The sequence below is a fragment of the Lethenteron reissneri genome, chromosome 30 (assembly GCF_015708825.2).
Source record: "Lethenteron reissneri isolate LAM-NWPU_2019-01 chromosome 30, ASM1570882v1, whole genome shotgun sequence".
NCBI lineage: Eukaryota > Metazoa > Chordata > Hyperoartia > Petromyzontiformes > Petromyzontidae > Lethenteron > Lethenteron reissneri.
Window position 1 is genome coordinate 10,922,483 of NC_083808.1, and position 23,722 is coordinate 10,946,204.

Here is a 23,722-nt window from a genome sequence, read left to right on the forward strand (position 1 = left end):
TGGGAGGGGAGGAGGAGGAGGAGGTGGTGGTGTGTGGATGGAGGGGAGGAGGTGGTGGAGGCTGGAGGGCTGACGCAACGCGAGCCGGGCTGATGCGAGACAAACCGTGGGCTCCCTCCCCTCCCTTCCTCCCTCCCTCTCCTCTCCCGTGTGGTTCTCTCTTTCTCTGCCCCGGTCAGCACTCAGCAGTGACTCACATCCACCGCTGCTGCTGGGCCACCATCAGCAAGGGCAGTAACGTAACAAACGTGGGGGGGGGGGGGGGGTCAGATTTAATATGCTGTTGTGCAATGTATTGGGTGGGAAAATAGAACGTGTTAAAGGTTACCAATGTACATTTATTTTTTTGTGTATAGTATTTTCAGATTCAGATGCTATGACGTGTAGCGTTCTGTGTAATAATTTTCACAATAATAAACAAATATCAAGGAGATATGATTAATTGGTTGACTTAAGTACTTCACCGCTGCTTAAAATCGTCTTCAGCTACGTTATGTGAACACAATACATTCACACCAAGTTTTACTTCTCGCAAAAATAGTAATGCTCAGAACGTCGGCAACAGCCCGATTTGAACCTTAGTTGACAAAATCCACATCACTTGCATTTCGCTTATAACCTGCGTAAATGCGTGGACAGTACTCGTACCTTACGTGAAGTGCACCCATGTTCAAATGAGCATTGGATGTGCTCATCCTCATTGGTGGCATTAAGTCAATGGTGGAAATTCCACGTATATAAGGCAGGACCAGTATAGAGCATTCATTGTTACTGGGTAGATTGATTCAATAACACACTGTAACATTAACATACTTGTATTGTTGAAAATGTAGCTTGTTTTTTATATATCGTCTCATTTACATTAAAGTAGTAAAGTGTATCCCTGTGTAAGGTGGGGATCATCTTAATGTATGGCCCCAGAGGGACGATAGACTGAGTTAGCCATCTGTGGGCATTTAAAGTCAACCAACTGATTGTGAATCTCTAACCGCAGCACCACTCAACCCCCGGTTTGCGTTGCAAAACCTCAAAAGGGTTAAATTAAATGTACACGCTGGATGAGTATTTATAGTAGGCCACCTCTGCCTTATGAAACTATTTTTTATTAATATGCGAGACTTTAAACTGTGCACATTGTAATGTGTGTGTGTGAATCTTCCACAGACGTCTGCTCTGACACTCACAGAGAAAATGTGCCAGTATAATTACAGAAGATGGGGGGGGGGGGGCAAATATACCCTACAGCAGCAGTGTTTATGCAACTAGACTCTGCAAATACAAGAGGTCAGTTACTTGTCCGGTTATCTACTGCCATCCATTTGTTGTGACCGTTATTGTCTCATCATGATTACACAGCTAAACGTTGTAATGTCCACACACACACACGCACACACTGGCATTCACAAGTGTGGACATGCTCAGAGACTCACTTTGATATGAATGTAGTGCAGTACGTATATGTACAATGTTATTCTGGCCTGGTGGCACTGTGGGTAACATATGCAACACACAGAAGTCCCAGTTGGGGATTAATGCTCGGAATAGGAACGTGCAACTTTTTAATTATGAGTCCACTTCTTTTATCCACAGTGGCAATTGGCCGTATTGGCCTCACTTCTATGATGTTCAAAAAAATAGTACTACAGTATCCATGCGGAACTTCTTTTGCACCCTACGTAGCCAATCATGGTAATCGAAGTTGAGAAAATTTGTACAGTACATGCTTACATTCGGGATTTCTGGCAGGGGAATTAAGCCTCCTTGTTAAAGTGGTATATGTATCCTTGGCCGAACTACCGCAATAAAATAAGTACGGAATAGATATGCCGCATCATGTATTCCATTATAATATCAGAACCAGGGGCGGTTTCTTCATTAAGGCGATTGGGCGACGCACCACCAATGTCATTCAACCACAGAGTCACGCTAGCCGTCACTGTGCCTCTGGATATAGTCCAATCAGCGTCATGTCACGTTCTGTGGACTACCGCCTCTTTTGGGCGATTTCACTCCGGCTGAGAATCGCCCCGAGTGGCCCCATAGACTTACATTCAAAGATGTTTTTTTTCGAACGGCGGGCGCTCCAATGCATTCTCTATGGCTTCCGGGAGGGCATGCACTAACGTGCTTACGTCATCATACGTGCTAACGTCATCATACGTAAGCACGTTTCATCCAACAATATAATTTATCGCCACCTAGTGGAATCTTTAATAAAATAAACTTGAGTGGTTTGTTTTAATAGTGAGTATATAAACAAACAAGATGCATTGTAAGAGTCACTTTATTTTTCATTAATATTGAAGAGGTGAAGTTGCCTTTACATGCTTAAGCTGTTAATTTATCCATTGCATGGGTGGACCTTATCCTTATCAATCATCCAGACATTTGCCCCCCCTGAGAGATTTTGCAGGGGCCGCCACTGATCAGAACCAATTGCGACAGTCACAACAGACAACTAAAGGCAGGAAGACACCTAAGAGATGGAATAGAAACTTCATGATGACTGTTAGAAAAGTGGGTTTGGGCAGGACACATTGCTAGAAAGGCATGATATCAGATGGAGGAGACCACTGATAGAATGGCATCCAAAGGGGAAAAAGCATGCTCCAGAAGAAAACCACTGCAGAGATGGAGCGATGAGATCAGCACACGTTCCGGAAGTGAGATTAATTGAGACTGTGAGGGATTGTGATGACTCAACGAGGCATTGGTCCAATAGTAGATAGATCATGGCTTATTAAGTTACTACTCAGTAGTCAGTGCATAACTGCCACACTGGACATCCATCTCAAGTGATGGCACTGCAGGCGACAGAATCCCAGGGCTATTCTATTCATCCCAACACAAACACCATGCATGTTGTTTGGCTCTACAACGCAGCAATATGATGGTATAACCAATGCTCAAATGCCAGTCAAGCGCCAGCTCAATATATTGTCCCACTAAAATGGCGCCCATCTTAGTAATGTGCCATTTCCACCACGTGCTCTGATCTACTACCAATAGAGATGAGCCACAACCCAGTGCTGTTTGAATTGGGAGACTTTATCTTAGCAATGGACATGTGCTGCATCCACAGCATAACTAAGCTGTCAATTCCCTAGTAGGTTTAACATCTCAGATAGAATCGCACTTTACATACACAGTATAATATACGCACAGAGTAAGAAGAAGGACAATGGCAGAATTGTTCTGTGGCAGTTAAGCAAAATGACAACTCTTCTTGGTTCTTTCGGTAAAGTCACGTAGAAGGAAAATAATAAAATAATAAAAATAAAACATAGTAAAATAATTCTCACGACGTTTCGGCCACAACGCAAGCAGCCGTCTTCAGGTGGAGAACAGGTCTGTCGAGAAGGCAGAGTCTGAATGGCACGCCCCAGGCTTGAAGACGGCTGCTTGCGTTGTGGCCGAAACGTCGTGAGAATTATTTTATTATGTTTTATTTTTATTATTTTATTATTTTCCTTCTACGTGACTTTACCGAAAGAACCAAGAAGATGAATCCCTGCAGTCAGGAAAGCTTTAAATCGAAAAATGACATCTGTATAACTGTTTCAATGACTTTGGGACAGTAACACATTCCTGCGGAGGGAGCTGGTAGGAACATTGGGTTGCTCGGTAAATGGCCAGGGTCAACGGCGGCGTGGTGTATTCCGCAAATATGCCCGACTGTGAGGGCGGGCACAAGCCGGCGTGAGTAGGTTAAACGTTGAGTTTTATAAGGGCACCACGGGGTGACCAGCCCCTCCCCACCCACCCCTCCCACCTCCCACCCAGCCCCACCCTCCCCACCCTCCCCACCCAGCCCCACCCTCCCCATCCTCCCCACCCAGCCCCTTCCCACCCTCCCCACCCAGCCCCTCCCCACCCTCCCCTCCTCACCCAGCCCCTCCCTCCCCACCCACCCCTCCCTGCACGACGGACACAATAATCCCCTATGGGCTGGTGTAACTAGGAGGTTCCTACTAGTATAACCCTGCTGCTCTATTGCCAGGAAACTATGGCCATTCAATAACATTTAAAAAGGCAACATTTGCAATGGGCATATTGTCATGCATTTATTCGTAGACTTAAATACATTCTCATACGATGTATACAATAATTGGTTGTTTATCCTTCTATCTGGCAACAAAACTGACACCTTTTTACAAGGAGTCATGTTTGCATAGAAGTTGATTGGTCCACACCCGAGACAGCTTTCCTTAGAGCCTAGTCTCACATGGGTTGGACCAGATGACGCCAAAAGGCGCACAACTTCAAGGACAGTGCACATTATCAGAGTTATGTTCTTTTGTTTGTATTATGACTGCAGGTATTGCGGTCAATGCAAACATGACTCCTTGTAAAAAGGTGTCAGTTTTGTTGCCAGATAGAAGGGTAAACAACCAATTATCATATTTTTACTGGCAAATGAGGTTCCCATAGTGACGATGTATACAGTTCATGAAATCTATCATGCAGGGTTTATGAACAATTTATGCCGATTGCGGTATACACCAATGATATAAAAGAGGCCAAAACGTTTGAAAATCAAACAAGATGGCAAAAATTTGTCCAAAAAAATAAACGATTCAGTGAATCATAATTTGTCATATTTCTGTAGGGGAGAGGGGGTATAGTGCTCTGTTTGCTTTATATAGACACTTTATCGGGATGTACATACTAATAATGAACAAGTGCGTTTCTTCCTAGAAACCTTTCAGCATCAAATTCTAATATGTTGACATGCATTAGAACATGTTATTTTGTCTCAGTCTCCACACACATATTGCTATTGTTAAGTATTCTTGTTTCCTGAGAGGAATCTTATCTGTATACAGTTGTGGTCTGTCTATACTCTATACAGTATGTTATCGCCTCTGCTAATCTAATGCCTGACAGACGCAAGGTTAATTTACAGAGCTCATAACAATGAGAATCCATTAAAAACCTGGACGGTTGGATGCAGTTGAGTGGATGTAAGTGAGAAGTCTATGGATATAATGCCTTCCCACCACGTCCAGAAGACACAGCTTCCCACATTCCTTATTACAATTGGCCTGGATTGCAGATGATGGTGGGTGGGTGATAGGTATTGTGATGAATTTATAACATGAATCATACTCTTTATTTAGATGCTGGTGAGTGTCCGTTTAGGCATTTTTATGTAATACAGGACCACTATACAAACAATTAACTCATATTTATGTCAACCAATTAACATGAAAATATGATACGATATATAAAAAAACGATGAATTGACACTACAATCTGAGTAAATTGATGTGGACTCAAGTATAATTTAAATAATAACTGCTGTACAGTACTTATAAAAAAGGTTAGCTTACAGAATAGCTAAATGAAATATATGTATGACTGTGCTTATAGTGTGCATGCACATTGGCACTGCCATTTAACTGATATACTAACTAATGACAAGGCAATTACATTTTTCAGAGCAAATAATACTAACAAGCAGGATATTGCGCTCATTTGTTATTCATAGGATAATAAAATGAGCATCAACACTAATTTAAATGTATATAGCCTCAAAATGCAACTGCGATCTCAAGATGCCAGTGGTCCTCGCAGAGAAATCTTCCGACTTGCAACGGTTTTGTGTGGACTTCCGACGGCTGAGTAAGGTGGCGTTGGCTGACACCTATCCCTTGTCGTATATTGACGACTCGTTAGATGTACTGGCAGGGGAAACATTTTTCAGTCCCTTGCGACCTCTTGTCTGAATTTTGGCAGCTTCCTGTCGATGCAGAGTCCCGACAAAAGACAACATTTAGGACACCCCAGAGACTGCTGCAATGTAACTGTTTGCCCATGGGGCTAATGACGGATTCCACTACTTTTCAAAGGTTGATGGAATTAGGATTAGCGGGTCTCCAGTGGGATACATGGCTCATATCTGGACAAATTTTATTGTGTTTGGTCGCTCATTCGAGGAGCACCTAAACCGGCTGCGCCTTTACAGCCAGAAATGCATAGTATGCACTGACCACGTGGATATACAATAATACTCTCTTCCAATTGAACAGCCATCATGCTAGATGAAGCAATGTATTGAGCAACTGGAGGAATTTAATTACGATGTTGCTCTTCGCAAGGGTGCCTGCCATTCCAACGCAGATGCACTCTCGATTAAGCTCCCCGGTAGGGTGTGCGTGTATGACAGGATCTTCATGCTGTGAGGAGACTGACCCAGCAGGGAGCTGGGTTATTGCTCCAGTATCAGCGGGGGCCAGAAGAAGACCAGTCGGCCCTTGGGGACTAAAGGTTGGGATACACTAAGGCCAACTGGATTGAAGGTCAGGAGGACAATGCTTCTTCAAACCCCATTGGGGACTCCATCAATACAAAGAGGCCTGCATCTCGATCGTCGGTCGTGTTGCACTTTTGTCGTTGGGTGGGGGGGGGGTCTTCTGATGCATTGGGACGCAATCTCGCAGTTTTTATGCGTTAATTGTCGTTCCCAGTCCATGGCGCAGGAGGGTTGAAGAGGACATGTGGCAGATCATGCATTTGGGAGACATAAAGTCTAGCGCAGTGTTGGGTATGTTTACAAACGTTCATCGCTGGGTAGCAGTGTGTGAGGATTGTCCAAGACGCAGACCTTGTACTCTCAAAGTTCCCTTGTAATCCATTGCTGTCTCTAGAGTAAATTAGTTAGTTGCCCTATACATCCTGGGTCACTTCCCCACGACTCCGCAAGGGAATTGTTATCTGCAGGTCACGGCAAAATACTTGCCCCGTTGGCCTATGGTGTGGACTCTCCCAGACCAGACGGCACAATCCATCACCGAGGCCTTTATAAATGGGTATGTTATGGATAAGCCCCCCCCTCCCCGAACTCTTGTTGCCCAACCAAGGTCATTTTTTTCATTCCAGTTGCTGAAGGAGGTATGTGCTATTTTGGACACTAACAAGCTGCGCACCTCATCTTACCACCCGCAGACAAAGAGGATGGTTGATAAGGCTGAATCACACTATTTAGACCATGCTCTGCCAAGTAGTCAATGAAAAACAAACTGCTACGAGATTCTCCCCATTCTACTTGATTTACGGGCGGGAACCCACACCCCCGACTGAGCATCAGCTGGCCAAAACACCTACCCGCGCGAGCTCATGGTCGACATCTTTCAGCCACAAGTTAACTTCCCTGCAGGAAGTGATAGAGGCCACTAGAGTAACCTCTGCTGCCGCCCAGGCCACAAATGAACGGGCTCGGGCAAAGACCGCTATGTGTACCCAGTGGAAAGTAGAGCATTTGGCAAGGCTGCACTGTTCACAAGTGCCATTTTGAACGTCTCCAAAGTGGCATAGACCATAGGGAGGGACCTGTCAAGGTCATCCAGGTTCTGCCACCGCAATGTGTATATGTTACATTGGGAAATCACCATTTGAATGTTCAGCCTTCTCGCTTGAAAACCCATACGTTCATGATTCATATGTCTCTGAACTCATCGTCACCTGCCCTTTAGGGCATCAGTAACCTTGAAAAGTTCTGGGCTTGCACCCGTCGCACATCCATCTGCTGGCGCATTGAGTTTAGCTTCATCCGCTCGATCCACAGGGCCAACTGTGAGCGACATCCGGCGACCATCCCCGCATCAGTCAGGAAGATCGACCGCGTGGTGCGACGGACTCTGCTGAGCATCCTTGGGAAACCCGCCCCCCCTGAAGCTGAGGGGCTCCCCATAAAATATTTGGTTAAGATATCAAGACCCATTACAATGTTGAAGAGGACTTTTTTTCGTCTCTCTCTTCATCCCTCATTACTTCTTCCCCTCTTCGCCTTTTCCAGTTATTATTATGCAATACACGCTATCATTGGAATATCTATTATTTTTTATTGTACAGCTTTCCTTTTATTGATTGTTATTTGTATTCTCATTTTTTTCCGCGGTATGGCATTAGGAGGGTTGAATTCGATGGGACGTTATGTTTCAGGGTAGTTATTAGGGGAGCATGGATTGGCAAAGCCGAATATGGCTTGGTCTCAAGGTAGGTGATGTGAAGATCAGCGGCGGCATACTGAGGTTAGGTGGAGGGAAAAAGGGAAGGATGAAGGCCTGAGAGGCCCACTGAGCTATATTTATCTTTTTCAAAAGCGACCTGGTAACCAAATGATAGCTCAATGAAGTGGCTTAGCACGCGGAAATCTATAGCAGCCAAATATTGTAAACGCATGTTTCTAAATTTAGAGGGAAAATTGGAGGCCCAAGAGAAAATTACACGGGTCAGGGTCGAACCCACGACCTCCTGTATACAAGGCAAGGTAGTTAACATCTCGCCACCTTGGCGAAACAGCCTGAGCAGAGAGCGAGGGAGACAGAAAGCGAGGCATGCGGTGGCTGGATAGTTTTGGCGCAAAACAGAGTGCTGCATCAGATGTGGTGTCTATTGATATAAAGCAAAGTGGTGATTCTAGGCATTGGTGAATTGGAGGTTGGTTCTATTGACCTAAAACTAAGTGATCATTCTTAGTATCAGTGAATGTGAAGTAATATTAGATCTCGATTTAAAGCTTTCGTGACTGCAGGAATTCATCTTCATGGTTCTTTCGGTAAAGTCACGTAGAAGGGAAGTAATAAAATAATAAAAATAAAACATAATAAAATAATTCTCACGACGTTTCGGCCACAACGCAAGCAGCTGTCCTCAGGTGAAGAACATGTCTGTCGATAAGACAGAGTCTAAATGACACGTCTTAGGCTTGGAGTGTCTATTTAAGCTGTGAGGGAGGAGGAAGAGAGCCTTGACAAAAGAATTTGCATTTGAAGAGGAATTTAGCATATTTATGGGAAATGCAGGAATGCGAATAGTGCTAATTGTGAAAACCCCCCGCCCACCTCCCACGCATTTCACAATTAGCACTATTCGCATTCATCGAGAACCTATGGCTCGCGAGCCATATATGGCTCTTCCGGTGACGGCATATGGCTCCCAGACAATTTTGAGTTGAAAAAAATAATAATAATAAATAAAATCAGTTTGGAACTGATTTTAAAATACTTGTGATATTGCTTAATAATACGGTGTCATTTTAAAGTAAACAGAAATTAGTTTTGAAGATAAAATTTCACGGGTCACGGTTCCCGTGACCAGAAGTCGCATTAAAAGTAAGACATTTAACTTATTATACGTTAAAAATACTATATGGCTGTCAATGAAATATATCTAGAAATATTTGGCTTTTATGGCTCTCCCAGTCAAAAAGGTTCCCGACACCTGTGCTAGAGCGTTGGCGGAGCGGTTAGCGCTACGAACCTGACCACCCGGGTTCGATTCCTGCTCACGGACAACACCAGCACACTTTGTCAACCCATACGGTTTAGGGGCCGTTCATAAATGGCGTCACGCGATTTTGGCCGATTTTTTACCCCCCCTCCGCCCCTCGTCACACGGCGTCACAAAAAGTCAGACCCCCCTCAAATATGACGTCACAAAGCTCTGCCCCCCTCCAAAAAACATTTGCATTTAGAAAATTAAACATGCTTCAAATCACTTTAAACTAAAGGAGGCGTTGAAAAGCTGAAATTTAGCATAAAATTCAGTTGAAAATATTCAACGTCTAACTAAAACTGCAGATGTTCAGAATATTATATTGAAATTCTCTTATAATTATTAAATATAAAAGTAATTATAACTAACAAAATACTTGAAACTTTGTAGTAGAACGAAGCAAAATGGAGAGTACAATTATAACATAATGAAAAAGCCCTGGTAAAATAATTAGAATCAAAATGTTTAATAATAATCATTAATTTTTTTTTACAAAATGTACGCTTCTCCATTCTGCAATGGAGAAGAAAAATGCTCCTTCATGGAATAAATAAAAGGTGACCTTAGTAAATTTGAATAATCAAATAGTTAATAATGAAAATGATCCAAATTAGCGTTGTTATAACAATTATAGTTAATTCATATGTATTTAAAGTTGCGCATTTTGATGTGAAGTCACATTTCTCAACCCCCCCCTCGTCACACCTCCCCCCCCTCGGTGCGTGACGTCATTTATGGACGGCCCCTTACCCCGTATTCTTGTACAGGGAAATTAGTTTTCAGGTCCATACGGCGTACAGCAGTTTCAATACGTAAAAAAAAAAACTTTAGGTCTATTTTTTGTGTTTCTCCCTTGTGATTGGACTTTTTTGGATGAACGTTGAGATTTAATAGGAGCACGGGATGACCAAAACGGCCTGAATTGGTCTGTAATAAGGTATGCACTGATAAGGGGTTGACAAGTATGCACCAGTGACGATTATTTGAACCGCTCGTGGGCCTCCCCTAGGTCGACTCAGCCTCAAACGAGTACCTGGTGCGGTGGTGTATAAACATATCCACTAGGGATACAAGGGCAGTCGAGCGTGGTGTTGGCCACCCACCCCCTCGAATGCCACAGTGGCAGCCTTCATAGGTGCTGCATAATAGCACTTGCCCCAACAATCTGTTAATGGTGCTAATGAATTTGCAGCATGTTGTAAATAGGGCTGTCGGATTATCTTTGTCTGTGGTCACGTACGACGCGAATCACGTGGCTAGGGGGGTGTCACGTGGGTAGGGGGGTGTCACGTGGGTAGGGGGTGGGGGGTGTCACGTGGCTAGGGGGGTGGGGGGTGGGGGGGTGTCACGTGGCGAGGGGGGTGTCACGTGGGTAGGGGGGGTGTCACGTGGGTAGGGGGTGTCACGTGCTGTTGTTGCTGCTGCGGCAGCGATGGCGGCTGAGGGGTGGGAGTTTGACCGCTTCGATGACGGCTCCGTCAGTGAGTGCCTTCCTCGTCCCCTTCTCCGCCCGCCTTCACTCAAACGCCTCGTACTCTCTCGCTCGCTCGCGACCAGCCACTTGTAGAGACGTGCAGCAAAACTACAGCGTGCGAGAGAGAGAGAGGGAGGGAGGGAGGTTTCGGCTCGGCCTCGCCAGTAGCCGGTGCGGTGTGTGGAGTGAAACGGCGCCACTTGGGGGAGACAAAGACGGCCGGGCGGGCGTGCCGGCCTTCATAGCTGCTCGCTAACAGCACTTGCCCCTACAGTCTGCGATGGCTACACGGGGGATGACGACGACGAAGACGAACCTTTGCCTCGGCCCTAGTCCGCGCGTTGTAAGATTGCCGCGGTGCTGAGATGTGGGATGTGGAAGCAAAGTCGGTGTTCTCGTGTTCTCGTATTGCTGCTTCACGTTGTTGCTTTGTGTGTCACGCCGCTCAAGGTTGTGTGTGTGTGTGTGGCGAGAGCAGATTGCCTGCTTTGTTAGTCGTGGGCACTTTTTTTTGGGGGGGTCACGTAACCCTGTCATACCCTGTCATGTGATGTTTAGGGATGGGGGGCCATTTCCCTAAACTTTGCTCATACAACATTAGGTAGGTTTAGATTTGAAGCTTTTGTGACTGCAATGATTCATACTCTTAATTTTTTTCGGTAAAGTCACATAGGAAAAAAATATAAAAAATAAAATAATAGTAAATGAAAATAAGGGAAATAATACAAATAAAACAAAATACAATTCTCACGACGTTTCGGCCACAATGCAAGCAGCCGTCCTCGGGTGAAGAACAGGGCTGTCGGAAAGACAGCGTCTGAATGAGTAGACTTGTGTTTTATTATGTTTTATATTTTATTATTTCCCTTCTACGTGACGTTACCGAAAGAACCAAGAAGATGAATCCCCGCAGTCACGAAAGCGTTAAATCGAAATGAAAATAAATCAATTAAATCACGACGTTTCGGAGGCAACACCACCTGAAGACGGAGACTTGTGTTGCATCCGAAACGTGGTGATTTAATTAATTTTTTTCATTTATTATCAGTTTTTAAATATTTTTTACTTACGTGACTTTACCGAAAAAACCTAAGAGTATAGATAGATTTGCCTTTTTCAGGCAAGGCAATGATTATAAATTCGAATTGTGTTTGTCTGCTCACATGCATGTAACCCTAATGTCAATCTACTACTGAATGGGGACCTCCTCTTAAGCCAATTTCAGAGATATATCGATTTCAAATCGGGTCCATCTTTTTGAAACATCCTGTATTATGTGTAACGTGGCCAATCGTTGGCTTGTTACAGGTTGGTGAAGATAGGGAGCATAGTACAGTACTGGACACAAATATACTTTGCTGCATGTGTAAGCTCCTTACTACGACGCCCGCAGTCCAACATTAAATACAGGTTGCATGCGGTAGTTTAAATACGTGGTGGGTGAACGCAGCAATGGACACAAGTTGGAATTAATGTTCTAAGGATGTAGCTATTTCAAGTGTCAACTTTGTCATCCTTTAAGGGTCGATACAATTAGTACCAATTTGTAGGAAAGACATAAGTACTGTACCACCTAACGCTTGCTTCAGCAGGAATACATTTTTGACACGCTTTGTTGTTGTCGTATCCTCACATCTTGTAACTCAATTTTAACCAACTTCCCAATGTGGTATGGACTGCAAACTTGGTACGTACTTATGTCATACTGATGACAATACTATATTCTAAAAAAATAAATTTGTTAACATTCTTTTTAAATCCTTTATATTAAGTTCACTTGGTTGCTTGCGTGCTTGCATGCTTGCGTGTTTGCTTGCTTGCTTATGACCATGCACATCTTTCGGTCGTTTTTTAACCCACTTCCCGTAATCCAATCGAGCTGACATTTTCCACACAGACTCGTTGTGCATGACAATTAATTTTCGTGAATTTTTTTTTCAAAATTTTACACTGTTTAGGAATTTTTTTTTTATATTTAATTACCAATTGCTTAATGCTGCCAGGCAATCATCTGACCCATAGGTGGCAGCCATCTCAAGCCAGAGGACGAGAGGACTCTAGCCGCCACGCATATAAAGGATTTTATAGTGAAAAACTTTGTTTTTACGGATTAATTTTTTTTTATGTTATGTTTCGGCTTAGGTCTAATTGTCCACGCTCAACTGACGTTGGCTGTAAATCACCACGCTCCCTTACGTGATGGCAAGCTTCGGGGCCACTTCCCGGAGTCGTGGAGTTCTGCTATGACTAGTACATTTCATAAAAGCGTGTTTTTACATTTTTTTAAAAATATTACTTATTTTTTGGCTTGTGGTCAGATATATGGGCACGGCCACCTCTGTCACCCCATGTATGCAGTGTGGTCCTCATTGTTTTTTAATCATGATACCTATCACTAAAGCAGTACATATAAATTAGTCCTCATAGTATGAATCGGTTTCTGTTGACATCTCTGGGTGGAGATAGTAATATGCAGGCAGTCTTCATGTTCAAGAGGTGAACTGCTTGACTATCTGTGTGCAGACGTTTACCAAGTAGTGATCTGTGACCGCAAAGACTAAGAACTTGCTGCTCTTAATATTTAGAGACTGCTTACTGTAAGACTTTTGTAATGTCATTTCAACTTCAAAGTTGAGCAGCCCACCTTCCCATGCCTCACATTTCAGCTGTACTTTATAACTGAATTCACTTTTTGTGCTGCAGCTGTATTAAAGACTTGAACATTTTAATTGTCATTGGCGAAGTGCAGAGTCCAGATGCAGGCGACACTTTGCTCGTTATATTAAAATTTCTCGAGAAAATTACATTTCGTTTATTTGAAAGCATTATCACTCTGATTTCCTGAAATATAGTGAATTTGTAAAACTGGAAATCTCCAAATCATGGCTCCCTTGTCCTAAATATGCAATAAACTTAGAATCAGAATTAGTATTGCACTCTTTTTTTATTCGTGTGTATTTATGACCGTAAATGCCTCGTTTGTTAGTTGTGCAATATTATTTCAGGAACCTGTACTAATTCTCTACAATATTGATGTTTTATTTTGTTTTTGTTGTCCCTGTGCTCAAGCAGTATCGATCTCCCTTGTAAAATACCTGGGAAAGTAACTAAACGGAATCATCTGTGCAACAAATCAAATTAATTCAAAACTCAAACTGCTGAAAAACTTTGTTTTCAAAAGCCTTTGGCGAATTGACCTAAATGATTAAATTAGCACAAAACAGACTATCGTGTTTACTAGCTCATAGGCATTGTCATTCATAAAACTGGTGTGGGGTTTTAATGTGAATTCCGGTCGTGTGAGTTTATGGACACGGACTACCTGTTTTGAATACACAGAGGTGCTCGGGGAGGTACAAGTCAAAAAGTTTGGTCGCTTCCTCGAGGACTATGTGTCGCAGCTGAAGGGGATAGAGGATGCCCTGGATGACTCCATCGGTGACTCCTGGGACTTCACACTCGACCCAGTCGCCTTGCAGGTGTGGTGTGGCTATGTGGGCAAGGTTGTCACCAGAGGAGCCATGTTACTGGCAGATGCATTTTTCACGGTTTTGAATCTGATCCAAAGAATGAAAGCACACAATGTTATCCAGGTCAGGTCCAGTGTGGTTGTACAGGTAGACAAAAGTTAGTTATTGCAAAATTCAACAATACTTTGCTGAGATAAGGATTAGACAGCCTGGCAGGGATGAATGCTACGTTTCTGTACTAGCCACACATGAAGCACCTGAAGAAGAACAATATATTTGACTTCAGGTAAAAACGAAATTGCCTGTATACACAGGTCACCAAAGACGATATAGGGCTATTTTTTCTAGGTGTTGTCTATAAAAGTAAATATTAATATTTAACATTAAAAATTGAGCTTCATCACGATGTTTTGATCACAACACGAGCAATCGTCTTCAAGTGAAAATATACAGCAGGCGGACTGCTGAGGCAGGAAGAAATATAGACGATTGCTTGTGTTACGATCGAAACGTCGTGATGTATAATTATTTTATTATTTTTATATCTACGTGACTTTACCGAAAGACCCAAAGAGTATGAATTCCTGCAGTCACGAAAGCTTTAAGTCAAGTTCTAATTGCATATACAGTAATAGCTCATCAAATGTGTGGGTTACATTCCTGGAAAATGCAGTTTTGGCCAACACCGGATTTAACAAATAAGACCTCATGGGAAAAATAGCGTTTTGTTCCTGGGTCTGAAATTAGCACTCCCTTCCTCTTGGCCTAACTTATAATTCTACACGATTTCCCTCGTCACACGAAAATAACTTACATGGTAATTAAAATTCAATTCATACATACTATATATATTCATCCACAGCATCATCAGTACTGTATAAGCACACCGCACACTACTTGTCAACACGGAGATTACAATCTTAGCAGCGCCAAACTGTTTAGAGCCGAAACTTCACCCCCGTGTTCTGGAAAACGCACCTCAATAAGTAAAACGTGTAGAGCCAACACATATGTTCGTTTGTTTGACTGATGGCCTTAATCTAAGTTGTCTTGTGGTTGTTGTTGTTTGACTTGCATCCCACTGGCATTTTTGCACACAGCGTTGGTGTACGGTGCTTTTTAAATCCTTTATATTAAATTCACTTGCTTGCTTGCGCGCTTACGACCGTGCAAATCTTTCGGTCGTTTTTTAACCCACTTCCCGTGATCCAATCGAGCTGACATTTTGCACACAGACTCGTCGTGCGTGACAATTTATTTTCGTGAAATTTTTTTTCCAAAATTTTCCACTTTTTAGGAAAAAAAAAATTTCATATTCAATTTAAAATACCAATGTGATAAAATGAAACTCTTACTCAAGAAAATCAGAAATGAATAATAAAATAAAACCGATGCCACGCATATAAAGGATTTATAGTGAAAAACTTTGTTTTTACGGGTTAATTTTTTCTGCAATATTTTGCTGTCTTTTCTTGGATTTTCTGTTTGCACATAGTCACATAGTCACTTTAAGATGTTTTCTCGTTCATGTTTTTTGTTTGTTGCGGTTGCACCCAATTTAAGAGCCGAATGGCTCACAGGGTTGTACCAAATAAATGAAACTGAGAACTGAATATGTTCGCTATAACAGCGTTGGGCATGGTATAACTGTATTTAAATAACATGTGCTGTGTTTGCAGCTTCTTCCATATGAACAAGCATCACTGTTGGAACTTATAAAGACTGACAACAAGGTATGTATTTTCATATCACCAACGTGTAGCAATTGACAAGAATAATTAAGAGTGCAAATAAGTGACGACTTACAACTTAACAAACTGTTCCTTTCTGCTTGTCTTATTCAGGTTTTGAATAAAGTTATCACAGTATTTGCAGCCATTTGCTGCGAGATTAACAAGTTGAGGCATGAGGTAAGACAATTTAGCATTTACATGCATGTCTTTGGTTCTTGGTTTGCTTGAGAGCCTGGATACCTGCATCTTTGCAATTTTATGACATTAATCTTGGTAATATTGAAACACTAGGCATAATGGTATTTGATGATGAATTTGTCTTTTCTAGAATCTGATTGATTGTGTATGTGGTCAATGGTAGAAAAAATACATATCTAAAAAAACGTTGTGGTTGATTGGCCTCAAAGTATGCAAAGTATGCAAAGTATGATCTGTGTTTTGATTTAGTGTGCTGATCGTAAAGGTGCATTGATACATGTTTATACTCCGACTGATGCTCCTACTGTTGTGGAGTGACTCATGCAGCCAACTATGGCTGCAGAGTTTGGTAGTACATGTTGTTTACGTCGTTTATTGTGAAAATTTGGTCACAGTTCCTATGACCACTGTTTCATTGCTTTTATGGCTTTATTTTGGTGATTTTCGAAAAGTTTTTTGGTTTGGCCATGTTTGTTTGTTGTAGTACAGAGTTAGACTGATGGCCTTAATCTAAGTTGTCTTGTGGTTGTTGTTTGACTTGCATCCCACTGGGATATTTGCACAGGGTTGGTGTACGGTGATTTTTTCTGCAATATTTTGCTGTCTTTTCTTGGATTTTCTGTTTGCACATAGTCACTTTAAGATGTTTTCTTGTTTATGTTTTTTTGTTTGTTGCGGTTGCACCCGATTCAAGAGCCGAATGGCTCACAGGGCTATACCTAAGAAATGAACTTTAAACTTTGAACTCTAAATTCATAATTCGTCAGTTCTCTGATGATAATTTTAAAATAATATTTTGCAATCTACGTGTAATTAGAGGCGAATGGGTGTGTACATCTCAAATAACATGGAATAAAAGCTGAAAAATATACAAGTATAATTGGGAACTGCATACTGTGAGTTCAATTGAGAGACATAATGAGATACAGATGGATTATAGAACAAGTGCAAATGAAAGCCATAATATTGGCTATTAAGAAAAAAATGTAAGTGGATTTTGACAGGCCACATTGTTAGAAAGGCCGATATCAGATGGACGAGACTGGTCATGGAATGGCAGCGTAATTTGAGAACATGCCTAAGAAGATAATCAATGCATAGATGACGTGGGATATTTCCCTTCTTCAAAGTACATCAAAGAAGGTCCATTGCCTCAAACATCACATATATAGCTTTCCTTTTAAGGCAGTGTTATTGAGAAATGCGAGTTTTTTTGTTATTATTGTTTGTGCACCACTGCCAGCGCACCACCAAATAAAATAAGTTACCTGCTAAGATAAAAAAAATATATAGTTTAGTTGTATTTGTATGTATATGTTTTAATTGATTTCTTTACCTTTCCTATACGTTCCACTCCTCTCGTGTTTTTGTATTGTTGTTTGTTGTAACGTTAATTATAATTATAAAATGAAAAGTAACAATTATTTGTAACTTAAAAATTATGCAATTCTGGACATCTGTGAAAAAGAGCTTTACAGCTCATCGGATTCCTCCAGTAGAAATAAATATTCTGATTCTGAAATAATTTGTTTCATACTGAAGAGATGGATCGATGAGTAGAGTTCATGTTTAGCAGTGAGATTGTGGTATCGCAGGCTAGTGGGGAACGACGAGATCATGGTGTGGGACCTTCATCCAGCAGTGTTAAGAACATGACTAATTATTTTGATAATAAAGTTGCTTGTCAAAAGCAGTATACCTAAATTATCCAGGCTTTGTGGTATAATTAGTGTTGATTGCCGTAAAGGTTGGTTTAGTGTTTTTATTATTATGTTTATTGGATCATCAGAATGTAATGTTTTTTAAGGGAAAAAAACACTGCTAATTATAAAATGAAAGTAACAATTATTTGTAACTGAAAAATTATGTAATACTGGGTTTGAGCATTTAAATACAGTTTATACTTTTCTTTGAGACATAATTGCTGCTTTTGAATTCTACAGTGTGTGGTTGATCTTTATTAAATGGGTTGCAAAACATTTCATATTTCATAACCTCATTGTCCTATATCCTTGTCCATAGGCAGAAACAACATTCTACAATGGACTTCTGTTCTATGGAGAGGGTTGTAAGTGTTTTTTTAAATTCTATGTAGCATACTTTAAATAAAACTGTATAAATCTCACACGTTCATTTGACGTCCCATAATGTTTATAGCTGTGATGTATAGAAGTCAAAATAAATTAAAGTTAATTTGTGCTGTATGTCGTTTTTTTACTCCAAAACTACACTTTATGGGCTAATGTCCACACCATACCAGTTATTCCCACTGAGATCTTCGTCGTTAATACATGGGAAGGTGGACATTATCATGATCATAATGACAGTTGCATACAAATGTGCACAAGAATGCAATGTCTTACAAACAGTGTGCGGTTGTGTTTTTATCAAGGCCCCGAGGGTGGCATGGAAGAAGGAGAGGCACAAATCCAAATGGGACGAATGATAGCTTTCCTGCAGGTGAAGCTCATTTGCATACATATTTTTCCATTAATGAAACTTCACTTTGACTGGCGAGATACGTCCACTTGTATTAAGTGTGACGAGTACGGCGCACAGAACGATTCATCGTAGCTACTTCCATGCAGCTCTTTCAAAATCTAATTTAAAATTCAGCTCTGAGATAGTCTATGCAGAACAGTGCAGTCAGAGTACGTACTTGGGGAAGTTCAGTATTTAATTATCCTGCCAGAATTTCCAACAAATGATATGTGTACCTTCTTGTCTTATACTTAACAAATGAAATATCAGTGTCTGTGCTCTAATGAGAAAAGCTAATCTCTTCTCTGTTAGCAGCCCCAAGTCTGTGCTGAAAATTCTCAGCACAGACAACCATTGTCGATTTCCTACAACTCTACAGGTACAGATAGTCCCCGAGTTATGATGGTCCGACTTACGATATTTCAATCTTACGATGGCGATAGCGATACGACAAAATTGTAAAATATTTTAAATTTCGCGCGGCAGGCAAACGCAGTGGCAGGCTGAGAATTTACCTTGTTTTTTTACTTTACATTGTAATTAATAAATACATACAGTATATAGTTTATACAGTACGGTACTGTAAATTGCTCTGTTTTGCTAAATTATCACCATTCTTTAAGACTCCTGGGTAGGCTAGGCCATCTTCGACTTAAGATATTTTTGACTTACGATGGGGTCGTCGTAACGCATCTCCATCGTAAGTAGAGGACTACCTGTATAAACTGAATTGACCACACAATCTAGTAAATCAATGTAATATAGACCTGTGTGCATCTAAATCCAGTACTTTTGTACATTTTCTCGTTTAAAAACTATAAATATCTATTTCATATATGTCATCACAAGCAGCTATTTTTCATCAAAGAATGCTAACCTTCCTTACTGTACATTCTCTTTATGTTTACTGTTCGTGGAAGGTGAAATTGGAGTTGTTGGCTCTTAGGTGGAGCTTGCTGACATACCAGCCATTTGAAGGGAACTTGATCAATCATTACTTCTCAGGAGCACAGGGGCAGAGCGAGCAGCTCGCAATCGAAAGTTTGCAAGTTTAAATCAGGGGTTGACTCAGCCTATCATTTCTCTGCAGTCGATAACATGAGTATAACTACGCGAAAAGTGAACACCGGTTATCCTGCGGGTAATCCTCGCTTCTGTCATATGAATGCGGAATTTTCACCACTGGCTCGGGGCTGTCAACAATAGATGAGCACCGCCCCAATGCTCATTTCAGAAGGAAATCGCTTTTATGTTTGACTTTAACTTATCGGTGCAAAAAAGGCAGTCACTCGCCTCAATTGGCATTTATAAGCCAGTGTTGTACATTCCATGTTCCCGTGGTGAGAGCAATATGTAAATAATTCAAAACCTGCCAATTTTTTCCCTAAAACCAGTAGGTTTTCTTTTTACCGACGTGCGGAAAGTTTATTACAATGTATACACGAGCCAGACTTTAATATTTGTCCTCAAGATGAGGAATGCTGCTGCTCAGACAGCTAATTTACATTCATTGTGAGTGTATGCAGACATTCCACTTAAGGTCTTTTGATTTTACCATCTGTTTTGTTTCCATGTTTATGTATCTTTAAGCCGGGCTGCGGTGGCGCTCCTGTAATCCAGCGAGAGTTGGTGAATCACAAAAATGTTGTACAACTTCTTTCCTGTGGGTGTCATGGTGCTGTACCGTGGCTTGCCAGGAGAATGCAGTACAGCGATAATGTGGACTCCACCTTTGCCATTTGAATGGGATAGTGTTTCTCCAAGTGTGCATGAGTTTTCGCTGGGTGCTACGGTTTCCTCCCACATGTAAACACTCTTTAATGGCTGATAACACCTTGATATATAGAGAGCCACAGAGATTGGGGAATATTTGGCACCGGCTCACTGTGTGGCTGCTTTCCCGTTTGTCTATGGTTCCTCGTGCCTCTTGATTTTTGAGAGCGAATACTTTGCACATGATAAGTTGATATTATATTTAAAGCCACTGTCTAATATACAAGATATTATTTTCAGCTGTGCGTTATGAAATCTGTTAACGGCATGAAATGTGAACACATTTATGGATGTATCTTTTATTGTAGCCCTATATTTGACACACTGTAAGGAGAGACCCAGCCAATTGTGCACCTCCGATTAGCACGGTTGGCTACGTACTGTGCAAAAGAAGTTCAACTTACATACATAGCATTGCTACACTCACATGCATTTATTCACAGGAGCTGTCCTGCTTTGTGAATCGCTGCTACGAGGTGGTTATGAACGTCGTGCACCAGATGGCATCGTTGTACTCCTACAGCAAGTAAGAGGGTGTTTTTTTCAGTGTAGCCCTATATTTGACACGCTGTTATCAGAGGAGGCACCAAGCCAATTATGCACCATTTTCCACATCACTCAGGCTGTCCTAACCAATTGGACATGCTTTACTGGACAACTCTTGGCATCTGTGCTTGATATTAAATTGTATTTGATTTGAAGAAAAATAGTCTTGATAGTGTATTCATGTGCATCATGTGCTAAAATACATACCTCAATGCTCAAACAAGAATGTGACATGCCACATCTATTTTGGCAGTCCTGAGCCCTTGGTTTATATTCCATATTCCAGTGGAAGTGACCAGTCTCTCCCTCACCGAAGGGCAATTCCTGATAACTGCTCATGAAATGGTCATTGTGGTGTACATTTGATCAACCCCAGTGGGATGATGGGCTGAATCAATTCCTCACTGGAATTTGAATGAGCAACTTTACAAGTTGAGAATACTGACAAAGTGCCACCTGGCCATTTGTGTCTGCCTGTAAATGATGTTCCTGGAATGATTGCAACAAAAACTATTTCAGTTAAGTTGATCTGAGTATTTAACAGCGTAAAAACACAGAACAACACGAATGTCAGTGATGAGCACTAAATGGTGAAGTTTTTAATGTTGCTTTGTATGCTTTTCAGAACCGCACCGAAAATAATCAACGTATCATCAGTACACTTCCAGGTATTAGTTTTCTCTTTATTAAAATTGTATTTTTGAACACAGCTTTTGATTTGTGTTTAGACATTCAGGTCTTTATCTTGGCTAAATTTAGTGCATGGCAAATTTGGTCAGGTCAACAGTACAAAATATTATTCAAAGTGCTAAATTATATTTTCATGTTTGCAATGTAGCAGGTGACGAGTTCATTTAGTATTGTTCCTGACATGCATCAGAGAATACTCATTATTGTGAGATGCAGTCAACAAACTGTTTAAATGTACATAATCATGGCAAATGGCCTGGGTTATAATTTAAAATAGAAATGCATCTGAGAGTTTATACATGCTTCATCATCATCAGCCATGGTCAGGATGAAGGTCTTCCCAAGCAGCTGTCACCTGTCATGTTTCTGGGATATAACAATCCATATAGCTTCTTCATTTCCAATTTCATCGTTCCACCACCTCTGGATGTCTTATAGCATGTGCTCCATTCTTTGGCTGCTACATAATAATTCTTAACCATCAGCCATCATCCCTTTTCGCAAACCTGCCCTTTATAAGCCTACTTTTCTTAACCATTTGAATTTTACCCTGCATATGTTTTCTAAGCCACGTATTCTCTTACTGTCTCTCAATGTAATTCCATATGGTATATGTCAAATAATGTTTTCTTAACAGAATTGCAATCACAAACCAAATTTTTTATTTTTTAGGGGTCAGTCATTGGTGACTGGGTTTAAGACCCTAAACTCGCCATGCTTGAGGAACGATGTCATTAACCTGTGTTTTGTTCCCTTTTTCCCATGTGTTCTTCTTCTGTCTCGTGTTATTGCAAACATGCATCTCCACATTCTTATTTGTACACTTTTCAGTTTTTGTTCTATATTTTCCATCGACGACCATGTTTTGTATACATGTATAAAAGCTTTAAATCTAAGCAAAACTTTGAGGCATGATAAGTATTCATAAGAGTTTTTTTTGGGTTAAAATGCACGATTAGTAATTTAACAGCATTAATCAAATCAGCAGAAAAAAAAATAGTTTTATAATGTGTAAATAAAACCTGGTATGGAATTAGCACTCGATATCAAGTCACGTAAACTGCCTCAATATCAAATGAGCTTGGAGCAGCTTTGGGCAGTGTTCATATCGATTTGCTTTCATGAACTTTTTACGAGTAATAGTGGAATTGAACTTGTTGGTGGAGATGTGAAATGTTTTTAAAATATGTGTTAGGAATGTTATTTCCAGAGCAAAACTATGTGTGAGGTTATGAGGCTATACAAATTAGCTTAAACTCGAAGATAGCACAAATAATGCAAGCAACTTATTTTTTCAGTGCATATTGAGGCTAGAGTTAATGAACCGGACAGAGCAGGAATATGATTTATATGGCTTGAATGAACTTGCACCCAGTTGCAACGTATAGGCAATGCATAACACATAGTGTCGTAGTGTTATTATTACAATAGATTTAAATCACTGCTTCAACCGAGGCGCCTGTCGTTTGCTGCAGACTGTGTATGAACACCTTGGGGATCTCCTGATGGTGCTGGTCACATTGGATGAAATAATTGAAAATCAGTCAACCTTGAAGGATCACTGGACGATGTACAAAAGGTAATGAATGCTGTCATTTGCACAGATGGCATTTTCACTTTGGTGCACTTATTTAAGTGTAAATCAAATAGAAACCAGCTGCCAGGTCAGTCCGTTAAGGGAGCCGATCATTTTTTAGGGGATTTGACTGAAATTTGATTGGACCACACTGCAACATGCAATCCCACACAAGCTTAAAAACACGCAAGGTGTTCCAATGCATGTGGGAAAACTGTGCGGGTACACAGCACAGTCTAAATTGTCTTAGAAAAAATAATCTATTTGGAGGTATTTCTTGGCCACACTTGCCCACAATCTAAACAAACCTACCCATCGGTTTTGGTATTTTTTGTTGTAAGTTTGGCAGTGATGGGAATTTGGGTTTTGTGGAAGAGTTGGCCAAAATACCATCTCGAGGGGCTCTCTAGAGCTCCTTCTAGTGGATGCCCTTTCGTCAGCTGTGACATGAGGAAATCATTACAGGGTAGCAATTGTCTGTTTACCTTTGTTACTGTTCATT

The 23,722-nt window shown here is 41.1% G+C and overlaps 1 protein-coding gene across 2 annotated transcripts in view; it reads left to right on the top strand.

The window, feature by feature from the left end:
- Window positions 1–10,625: 10,625 nt before the first annotated feature.
- WASHC4 (WASH complex subunit 4) overlaps window positions 10,626–23,722 on the top strand; it is a 99,559-nt gene continuing 86,462 nt past the window's right edge. For both annotated transcript variants that reach the window (XM_061563058.1, XM_061563059.1), the window contains exons 1-9: window positions 10,626–10,760; window positions 14,093–14,232; window positions 15,903–15,956; window positions 16,068–16,133; window positions 18,177–18,222; window positions 18,547–18,614; window positions 20,852–20,934; window positions 21,580–21,622; window positions 23,120–23,223. In XM_061563058.1, coding sequence (XP_061419042.1) covers window positions 10,712–10,760; window positions 14,093–14,232; window positions 15,903–15,956; window positions 16,068–16,133; window positions 18,177–18,222; window positions 18,547–18,614; window positions 20,852–20,934; window positions 21,580–21,622; window positions 23,120–23,223 — 653 coding nt within the window. In that variant the 5' untranslated portion in view covers window positions 10,626–10,711. The remainder of the gene's footprint in view (window positions 10,761–14,092; window positions 14,233–15,902; window positions 15,957–16,067; window positions 16,134–18,176; window positions 18,223–18,546; window positions 18,615–20,851; window positions 20,935–21,579; window positions 21,623–23,119; window positions 23,224–23,722) is intronic.